Below are 10,395 nucleotides of genomic sequence, written 5' to 3' on the forward strand. Positions count from 1 at the left end.
CTCCCCAGCTCTTCCTTCTGCTACAAACCTGGGGCAGAGCCTTATGGCACTGACTGTGTGTCTGTGTGCACAATTACTGTTCCTGCCGGAAGGGGTCTTTGGGTTTTTCTTGTCAGGGATCTGAGCTATCAGAGGGCTCGGGGTGGTTGTGGGAAAATGGCACATGTCTGGCAGGTGTCTCGCCACTGTGTCTGTCCCCGCCCTGCCCCAGCTCTACAGAAGGGCAACGTAAGACAATATGGGCAAAATGAACCCATGTTTAAGGGTGGGGACATGGGCAGCCAAGCCTGTCCCAGCTGACTGACTCCGTCCCACCAAGAAGCTTCCCTCCCGGCCAGGCTGCATTTACCAGCCTGCCGAGGGCCACTGGCAGCCAAGCCCCAGGGAATGGCTGGTTACCTCCATTCCCCAAGGGAAAGAGGGAACCTTCAGGGCTCTACTATTCAGAGGGCGAACCCAGCCTCACTTAGAAATGGGGTTCCTCTAGCTGAGGTGCAACTCTCCCTCTTCTATCCTTTGGCGACTGCATGCTGCTGGTGTCTTCTCACCTCACGAGGCAGCATGTGCACCCCACTGCTCCCTTCCTGTGGCCCAGTGAGCTGTGGGGCCTGTCATAGGACCAATGGCCCCTTTATTGCCCTCCATGTGGGAGCAAGGGGGCTGAGAGCCTCCTCAGGCTTTGGTTTGTATCACCATGCCCGCCAGCTGCTGCCCCCTGAGCCTGCCCTCCAGCTGCTGCCTGGAGCCTGGAGGAAGAAACTCCCTCTCCCAGGAGGAAACCTGATGCTGTCGCCTAAGGCTCTTTGACTTGAGTCATTAGCAGTTTCTGCTCTCACCTTGTCAGTCTGTTCCCAATTCATCAACTCTACTGTGGAACCTCCTTCCCCCACAGCTGAGGGAAGCAGGGTGGAGTTCAGGTGGGAGCCCAGAACTTCTCCCAGGCTCGGGCCCACTCCAAGCCCATCTCGTCGCTCTGAGGCAGTGAGAACCCCATGATGCTCAGGGGAGCCTGGAGGCCGATAGGCGTGGCTGGCTAAGCAGTCACTTCCCTGAGTGAGGGGGCAGAAGGAAAGGCTCAGCCTTGGCAGGTTGCAGGCCTCGGAACCAGAAGGAATAGGGGCTATGTTGTCGTCCCCCCCCCACCCCCCACCCCCCAGTGCTCTCAGTGTCTGAGCCTCAGCAAGACGCAGCCCCTGGAACTGGAGGAATTGGAGCTGCTCCTCCTCCCCCGAGTGCTCTCAGTGGTCCCAGCCAAGGCCTCTGATTGGAGAGACTCTTTCATAGGAAAGTGCAAAGAGACCCCTTTCATAGGGCAGGGGGCCTGGACAGGTTAGGCCCCGAGTCCCTGATCTGACTGAATAGTTCTGCTCCCTCTTCTCCTGTGGTGGCCAGGCCCGGGGCTAGTGAAGCAGAGGTGTCTAGGTGCTTATGATGAGGGCCGAGCTGGTAGGACAGGTGTTGGAGGAAAGTGAGAGGGGCCGGGAGCTGTTTGGGGTAGAGCCCAGCCCTGGACCAGGGGCCCATGAGCTCAACCTCAGAAGGTGGAGGGCACTCTGTATGGGAGGCAGAGGTTTGGACTGGACGCAAGAGACGACTCTCCCACCTCCCTCAGCCACTCCCTGGTGAAACATGGGATTTGGGGTACAGACTTCTCGTGGGTTTCTGTTCTCATGGGTTTCTGTCCGACGAAGATGAAGAATAAATTCATGGACTAACAGATTTCTTTAATAAAAATGTAGACGTTTATTGGAAGTATATACAAACTCCATCTGGGCAGAGGTGTCTCCTGGGAAGGGGCCCCGAAATGGGAAAAGCCTGCTCTCTAATGGGAAAATTCCTGCTGGTGTCCCTTTGTCTCTGGTTTATGTGTGCTGCAGTTCTTTGTTTGAGCCGGACCCTTTCTAATTGGACCTTTCATTAGTTTAGGACCCCCATGCTCTCCTCACTGGTTATTTTATTACATATATCAGTTTCAAAGGCCAAAGCCCATGTGGTGAAGCCTCTTTCTCTCCCCCTTATCTTGCAACATTCCTCCATTCTCTGAAAATGTTTCCTTCTTTCCATTATCCTGTGACTTTTCTTTATCCTCTGTGAATGTATGTGTGTCCCCTACCCCCCCAAACCCCCCTCCCCACTCGTTATCCTGTGGCCTTTTTCTATCCTTTGTACAAGTAAGATAAGCACTTTGGTGTCTCCAAACTGCTCAGGTCAGGGCTGCTTTTGATCTACCTTATAATTGCTTTAATTGCTCAGGCCAGAGATACCTGTCCTTCACATACACATTCCTCCCCGTGGGCCCTCTTTATTCCCTAAACCTGCCTAATTTTGTCCTTAGAATTCCTTTCACTGGCAGCCACTCCTTCCCCCACCCTGGGCTTGGATAGTTCCTGTTGCTCATGCCAGGCCTCTAGTGGGAGGACACACACTTGTGCCACATTAAAGGCTGGAGCCTGGCCTCGGTGGCTGTGACCCAAGGGGCTCAGTAAGTCCGGCGTTCCTGTCCTCAGCTGCTTCCTGGTGCCACCCAGGAGTCCGCATGTCAGCGGGTGGTCGCGGGTCAGACTGCCTCACCTTCCCAGGGAAGCAAAGGAGACTCAGAGAAGGCCCCTCTGACCAAAGTTAGACGACACAATGAAGGCCACTGCTCAGTGCTGTCTCCAGAGGCCCGGTCAAAGCCAAAGCCTCCGGAAGCGCTCTGAGCCAGCCTACCTGTGTTCAAGTCCTGGTTCTGCTCCTCACAAGCCCGTGTGCCTCAGTTTGCTCTGTAAAGCAGGTCGCGTTCATCTCCGCTCAAAGGGTGGTTGTGAGGATTAAATGAGTTCATACTTGGAGAATGTTTAGAATGGCTCCTGGCACCTAGTAAGCATGTAAGTTTGGGGCTAGTTCTTTCATCACCCCTGCTCCTGTGTGTGTGTCTGTGGGGCGCATGCGGTCCAGTCCCCGCAGTCCCTCACCGCCTTCCCCCTGCTCAGCTGGAAGGCCACCTCCCTTCCCTGCACTGACAGGATAACCTCCTGGCCGCAGGATTGGACCTGACGCACTGTCACGTAGCATCAGCATCTGAGCTGCTGCTTCCCTGACAGCTCAGGGCTGGGAAGGAAGGGAAGAGGAAGGTGGAGGGAGTGGTCCCACTTCGGAGCTGGGGTCAGAGCGACCTGCTTGAGATGAGGACAGAGAAGCTGCTGAGAAGGGGCATTCTTGCATAGGGACGAGCCCTCCCCTCCACGGCCCAGGGCTGTCACTTGCAGAGCCTCAGGAGTGCCAGTGGCCCTGTGACAGTCAGATGACCCTGGAGAGTGGCATGGGGGAGGGGTGGGGGGCCCGGAACCACCCCAGGGGCAAGGTCCTGCTGGTGGGCATGAGAATCGCCAGAGCCCGCACTGTGTTACTTTCTCGGGACCTTTAGAACATCCTACTTCGGTAGGCATGCCATGGGACCCAGGCACCTGCATTTTCAATAAGCTCCCCAGTTGCTCCGATGCCTGCCAGAAGTTGAGAGCCACTGGATCAGAAGCACTTAAGAGCACTCGTCCCCACACCTCCCAGAAGTAGGAGGGTCCCAGGGGCCAGCCCAGGGCCACGTGAGTGCCTGTGGTGACTCCCACATTCACTCGCCCCGGGTGACCCATTGCCTCAAAGTCCCTTTCCTGGTATCCTTTCTGACTTCGCTTCCTCCTCCCCTCCTCCCCTCTGCTGGCCACACGCAGGTCTGGGCACACTACGTGGAGCAGCCTGTGGACGAGGTGCCACCCGTGCCGGAGGAGAAGGAGCGCTCAGCCACCTATAAGCCAGTGTTTGTGACCGAGATCACTGATGACCTGCACTTCTACGTGCAGGATGTGGAGACAGGTGAGTGCTCAGGCCCAGCCCAGGCAGCGCTGCCTCCGCTCCTGGCTCCTCCAGCTGCCTCCAGGGCCCTCCCCTACTGCCCAGCCACCGGGCCCCAGCACTGCTCATTGCATGACCTGCAAGTGCGCCCTGGCGTGGGCGGGCTGAGCAGGTCCTCTGAGGACTGGTGAGGTAACCAGTTTTGTCTGGGTGGTGCTCTGAGACTCTTAGGTAATTGTTTTGCTCCAGGCACCCCTGGCTGAGCTGGGCAGGAGGATTTGTAGCCCTCAGAGCCTATCAGGAAGCAGTGAACAGATTGTCTCTATGTGGTCAGGAAGCAAGAACTGGCATCTCCCAGCCCGCTCCCCGTCAGCTTCCTGGGAAGGCAGGTGGAGGAGGGGAGTGTGGGCTTGTCTCCGCTGGGGTTTCTCTAGAGGTTACCACAGCCCTGAATGGTAGCCATTTGCCATGGAAACAGGAGGCACACCAGGGGAAGTCCTCCCCAGGTGGTCTTTCTAAAGGACTCTCCATCCTCCTCCTTCCTGCCCTCCAGTGCTGTGCCCTGTGGCCAGGGTCCCCGAGGCAGAGACCTCAGCCCAGCCTCCCACCTCCCCTCCCTGTAACCTGACCTCCCTCTCATTGCCACCCAGGGCAGAGGAAAGGGCTCTCAGAGCCGCCTCTAGGGCCCAGGAGCCTGATCCTTGCAAGGCCGAGAGGACCGAAGATGTCACTGGCACTCAGGGCGGCCCCTGGGTGACAGGATGCAGCTCTGCTCGGCCCCCTCAGCCCACCCAGGCCCACTCCAGATCACCAACAGCTTCGTCTCAGCCACTTCCTTGCTAATGATATTTCCCAGGCAGCTGCTTTTGTGCTAATGTCATTTGCCAACGAAAACTGACAGTTTTGAGTCCTGTACCTGAGCTATACTTGGGAGAGGCAAGGATGGAGTTGATGAGCCTTCAGGATCAAGTTCTCTTTTCTGGTTGCTCATTCTCACCAGAGGATTATTTTTTCCCTTTGGTTTTTAGAGAGAGAGAGAAACATCTATGTGACAGCGACACACCGATGATTGGTTGCCTCCCAACCAGACAGGGGTTGAACCTGCAATCCGGGTATGTGCCCTTGACCGGAAATCGAACTCGAAACGCTTTGGTTCATGGGCCGTCACTCTAACCATTGAGCCATACTGGCCGGGCTAGATCAGGTTCTCTGAGGTCAGCTGCCATCCTGGTGGAAGCTGGACCAGCCATTGCCTTGGGAATGAAGCCAAGAGAGACCCAGCCTCCGGGTCTGCTTGTGCCAGAAGGAGTCTTACAGGGGTGGTGTTCCTGAGCGCAGGCGCCAGCTAGACCCCACCCAGCGTACACAGCTCCCAGACGGGCTCCGCCCACCTCCGGTCCTGTTGGGGAGGACTCCCCTTGAATAAGAACAGGACCCTAAAGTCTCCCAGGGACAGACCTTGAGGGTTCAAGGCCTTTGACCCGTCGGTCTCTAATCTCAGAGGCTTCGTGTACCAGCCGGTACCCCGCCCGCCCACTGTCTCTCTCAGCCCTAGGGAGCCGTGACGCTGCAGCGAGCAGTAGCCAAGGCAGAAAATAAAGACAGAAAATAAAGAAGGAGGAAACCGTGTCTTAGAACATTGGAGAAGGGAGTGAGTGCTTCATGGCACATTGGAGAGTCTCGGTGGGCTCCAGAGAAAACCCTGTCCCCCAGTGGCTCCATGAAATCCAGGAAAATAAACCTCAACGCACACAGCCCCCCTCTTCTGCAACTTTTCACCCCCTCTTGGGGACGTCCTCTCTCCCTTCTCCTAATTAGACCCTGCCTTGGGGAAGCAGCGGATGAAATGATGAAAGCGTTTCCATTAGCTGTAAATGACCAACCAGGTGTCTGTGTAAGCACCTCCCAGAGGGCTTAGCCTGTTTGAGGAGGCAAAGCCTGCTTTCTGTTGCCTTGGAGCAAAAAAATAAAAATAAACCAAGTATAGGAGGAACTTGTCTTCTATAGAGACTTCTCCTCAGTCCTTGAAATTTTACTGTCTGGGCAAGGAGCATTATCTCAGGAGAATGGTAGTGTTTACCACTGGGTGGGGGAAGGGCACTGCATCCTAAAGCCCCTGTTCTGAAGCAGTCGGACAGTGGCCTGTGCAGAGGCCCGGAGTGGACAGACCTCCCATGTGCATGTGCAAGGTCACCCTCAATGCAGCGGAGTTAGCAAGCGCCCTGCACGTCAGGGCTCTCCTGGGCCCTGCAAGAGTGACAACCAGAGGAGCTGTGGTCTGTGCCCTGAAGGAGCTCTCCGTATGGCAGGAACATACACTCAGACGAGGAACTTGTAAGGCCAACCGACAAGGGTACCAGCAGCCGACACGTGTTAGGCATCTGTTATAGTGAGTGGCGCTTTGGGCCCTGAAGGTGAAAAGAGGAATCCACAGGCACCCAGCACCTTGACCTCGGCGAGCAAAGCAGGCACAACAGGTCTGATGCAGACCTAGGATCAGGGCCAGGAGGGATGTGAGGGAGAAGCCACTGGGGACTGATGCTGGCTTAGCAAGTGGGAGGCAGCAGGAAGGAGCCGGAAGGGAACTTGAGAAGAACCTGGCTGTTGCTAAACCTAGAAAACAAAAAGACAGGCAAGCAACAGAGCCCCGGGGTCAGAGTGTTCAGGAAAGACAAGCAGGGAAGGAGAGCTTCCCCCACCCCCTGTCCGGTTGAGGAGGGCACTGAACTGGGATGGGAGGGAAGAATCCTAACCTGACAGCACTGGGAGTTCGGTTCAGCATGTGTCTCGCAGAGTGACTGGTCAGAGTGGACAAGTTTGAGACACTGAGGCTGCACCGTGTCTCAGAATTGCTCTCCATCTTTTATGCTCAGACTCCCAGGCCTTTCCTTGTCCGGGGTTGTATGGGGCTTATCCTTTATCTCCACTTTAGCTTATAGGAGACATTGCAGAGAGCGGCTGCGGTCAGTCACCACCTCTGTGGCCCAAGCCAGGGCCAGCTCTTGTAGGAATGGGCAGCAGGCTGGCCAGCTCCCACCCTAGAGAAGGCTGGTTGGCCTTGGCCTTGATCCACGTCCACTCACATTCTCCACCTCCTTCCCCAAAGCCCAGGAGTGTTCCCACAGGCTCCACAGTCAGCAAGTCACCATCCTGCCTTTGAGGACAGACAGCATGAAACCTCTTGAGCAGAGAGCAGAGAGGACCTCCCTGGGGGATGGGGGCGAGTCAGTGCTGCAGGCGCTCCACAGAATTCCTCACCCACCCACGCCCAGGCTCATCTGCCTCCCCAGCCAGAATGAGCCTCCAAAGAACCTGGCACCCTGGTCTCACTCTTTTCCTCCCCATCAGGCACCCAGCTGGAGAAGCTAATGGAGAACATGCGAAATGACATCGCCAGCCACCCTCCTGTCGAGGGCTCCTACGCCCCGCGCCGGGGAGAATTCTGCATAGCCAAATTTGTGGATGGAGAATGGTAAGCCACTCGGGCCCAAGCAGTGCAGCAGGAGCCGGGGCCGGTCTGTCCTCAGGCCACCGGCTAGACCAGGCATTTGCCTCTGCAGCCTGGTGTCCACTGGGGTGTTGTTGACCTTGGCGGCCTCCCCAGGGTAGCCCTCTATATTGCCCAGAGCCCATGTGGGCCTTGATTCTCCTGCAGTCCAGCCAGCCTCCAGACTACAGAAGTGTGCTCCTCCTCTCTCCCCTCACTCTGTTGGGGGAGTCCTGCCTGTCTGGGTCTCTCGAACACACCCGTCACCCCACTCGGGAAAAGTGATGTCTCAGTGAGCCCAGGCCAGCCACCCCGCCTCCACCCCAACTGTCTGGGACATGAGCAGCAGCAGCCTTGCCCACAGGCAGCAAGGTCACTTACGTCTGGTCTACCGAGGGCAGGGCCCATGGCCCTCCCAGGGTGACGAAGTGACTTGGATGTGTTCCCGCTGCGGCCTCCCAGACACTTCTGCCGGCTAATTACAGCTGCTGTTTAGTGTGCCGAGTTTCAGCAGCAGACATCAATCTAGTCATTAGTCTTGTTGCTTTATGCCCCAAGGACACATTAATCTGCTTCACATGCTGCCCTCTCCCTCCCTCTGCTCCCAGCTATGCTCTGATTCCATTAAATGGTGACCACAGTGCCCCCATGGAGTCTGAGCCCTGTCCTCTGTGACACCCACGGGTGTGCTCTCCGACCCCTGGACAGGGAAGTGCTATGCCCCCTCCCCTGCCATCACTGAGGCTCCAGGGAGATTGACTCCTCGGGGCTGTCCCTTGAGCTCTGCCCCTGATGCCATTGCAGGTACCGGGCCCGAGTCGAGAAAGTCGAGTCTCCTGCCAAAGTGCACGTCTTCTACATTGACTACGGCAACGTGAGTGGGGGGCCGGGAGCTGGACAAGAGGGGGGCTCCAAGTGGCTGCCAGGGCCATTCAACACAGTAGCCCCTCTGTCAGGGCCATCTACTGTTTGTGTGACAGGCCATGACCCCTGAGTGACCAGGCAAAACTGGCATCTCTGGCAGAGGCCTGTGTGCACCCATAGGTCTCTGAGTGCCCAGCCATGCCCACGCTTCCTCTTCTGCCCTGCCTCCGAAGAGAGGGCCCAGGAAGGCCCTCCACACTCAGTTCCTGGTCCGCATGCTCAACATGGTGCTTGTCCCCATCTGTTAACGTCCAGCACATCCCCAAACCGAGGTTTGCTGGGAGGGACACTCCTGAGGTGGCAGAGTGCCTGGGAGAGCGCTGTAGCTCAGAGTGTGTGGTTCCTGAGCTGTGGCTGTGGCTGCCCACTTTCCTCAAGGACTAGAGTTGAGGGTCAGTTAGCAGAAAGCCCAGAACTGGGCCATACACCCAATTTACTACCTGGGAATCCACCAGAGGAGAGGTCCTCCCAGGGTTGGCCAGCACCTTGGGCAGCCAGGACGCTGCCTCACCCTCATATTGGTGACCTCTCCCAGCCAGTGCGCCCCTGGTGTAGAAGAGGGAAGGCATTGGAAAGAAAGAAAAACTGCGACTAGAGTCCAGTTATCAAATTACATTAGTGGGAACCAACAAGTGTGCCCACACCAGGCCCAGGGTTAACAGCGTGTGAGCCACAGCTGCCCACTGCAGGTGCCGGCAGGCCATGCTCTCCCAAGGCCTCACTGCAGTGGCTCAGCGGGCAGTCCCTCTGTTAGAGCCGTGGGCTAGCAGACAGTCCCTCCATCAGAGCGCCCAGAGGCCTGGCCACAGGAGTTGTCTTTTCGGAACAAGGGGTCATCAAGTGTGTGATGCTATTGGCCTGGTGTGCCCTCTGCAGAGAGAGATCCTGCCGTCCACCCGCCTGGGTACCCTGCCACCTGCCTTCAGCACTCGTGTGCTGCCAGCTCAAGCCACGGAGTATGCCTTCGCCTTCATCCAGGTGCCCCAAGATGTGAGTCGATGCGTCTTCTCTCCTTCCGAAAAGGACTGTCCAGTGACACTCAGCCACCCCTGTGGCCCTTACAGGCTGACAGGAGTGGGAACAATGGGTGGTCTCTTAGTAACAGGACTCAAAACATGGGAGTGACTGAGCAAGTTGCGGGAAGGTGCCAGAGGTGGGGGCATCAGAGCACTTGAGCTAGTTCGTAGGAATGGGTAGGCCCATGGCCAGGTGCACGGGGGCTAAGACTAGTCCACCACAGCCGGGCCCTCAGGGCTTGCGGGCAGTGTCAGGAAATGAAAAGGGAAAAGCAGGTCAGGGCCTGGGGATCAAGTTTATTCTGTGTATTATGGGCAGGAGGGGTGTGGCAGGATTGTCAGCAGAAGTGTGATATGGTCAAGTCTGGTTTTGAAAGTTGCTTCTAGAACAGGGAAGGAGACTGGAAGGAGTTGTTGGGACACAACTGCATTGAAAATCCAGGCAAGGGACAATGGTGACCAAACCAGGGCCATGCGAGTGGGGCTGGGGAGAAAGGCCAGGTCTCCGAGCACCATCAGAGCAGGTGGGGGCGCGGGAGGGGCAGAGGCTAAGATGGGTTTTACATGTGGGGCTGTTGCTGCTGGCCAAGATAAGGGAGGTGAGAAGGGGCAAATTAGAGGCTGTGGGAGCTCCAGGCGGCCTTCTGGTGTTCAGTGTGGAAATGAAAAGCGAGATGAGCCTCAGTCGAGGATTTGAGTTGAAACCTGGGGGTGTACAGCGTGGTCTGTACACATGGGATGGGAGGGGACAGCCTGCGTCCCCACAGCCTAAGGAAGAGCCTGAGGTGACTGTGCCCCCTGAGAGGAAGACTGTGCTCAGGGCTGCAGGCGCACCACTCCAGCTGCAGTTCCAGCGCCCCAGGGAGGCCGGGCAGGCGGAGGAGGGGCCGTGGCCTCAGCCTCCAGGAGTCCCTGGGGCTCAGAGTGAGGGGCATCTGAACGCATGATTGGAGCAGGTCCCTGGGGCTCAGAGCGAGAGCCGAGGGAAAGTCATGGTTGGAGCGGCCGCCAGATGCAGGCTGCTGAGGGGCAGATGTAGGGTAGGAGTCAGCACCATAGAAGATTTTCTGCCTTTTTACAAAATGACTGCAGGGCTGAGGAGAAACAGCAGGAAAAGGTGTTGACAGAGTAGATCAGGGC

At 57.1% G+C, this 10,395-nt stretch overlaps 1 protein-coding gene across 1 annotated transcript in view; it reads left to right on the forward strand.

Annotated features, from left to right (window-relative positions):
* Positions 1–10,395, forward strand: part of SND1 (staphylococcal nuclease and tudor domain containing 1) — a 445,445-nt gene that overhangs the window by 430,978 nt on the left and 4,072 nt on the right. The window contains exons 18-21 of the mRNA XM_005879181.2: positions 3,708–3,849; positions 7,177–7,300; positions 8,120–8,189; positions 9,116–9,229. Coding sequence (XP_005879243.1) covers positions 3,708–3,849; positions 7,177–7,300; positions 8,120–8,189; positions 9,116–9,229 — 450 coding nt within the window. The remainder of the gene's footprint in view (positions 1–3,707; positions 3,850–7,176; positions 7,301–8,119; positions 8,190–9,115; positions 9,230–10,395) is intronic.

Source organism: Myotis brandtii, unplaced genomic scaffold (genome assembly GCF_000412655.1).
Source record: "Myotis brandtii unplaced genomic scaffold, ASM41265v1 scaffold587, whole genome shotgun sequence".
Classification (NCBI taxonomy): Eukaryota; Metazoa; Chordata; class Mammalia; order Chiroptera; family Vespertilionidae; genus Myotis; species Myotis brandtii.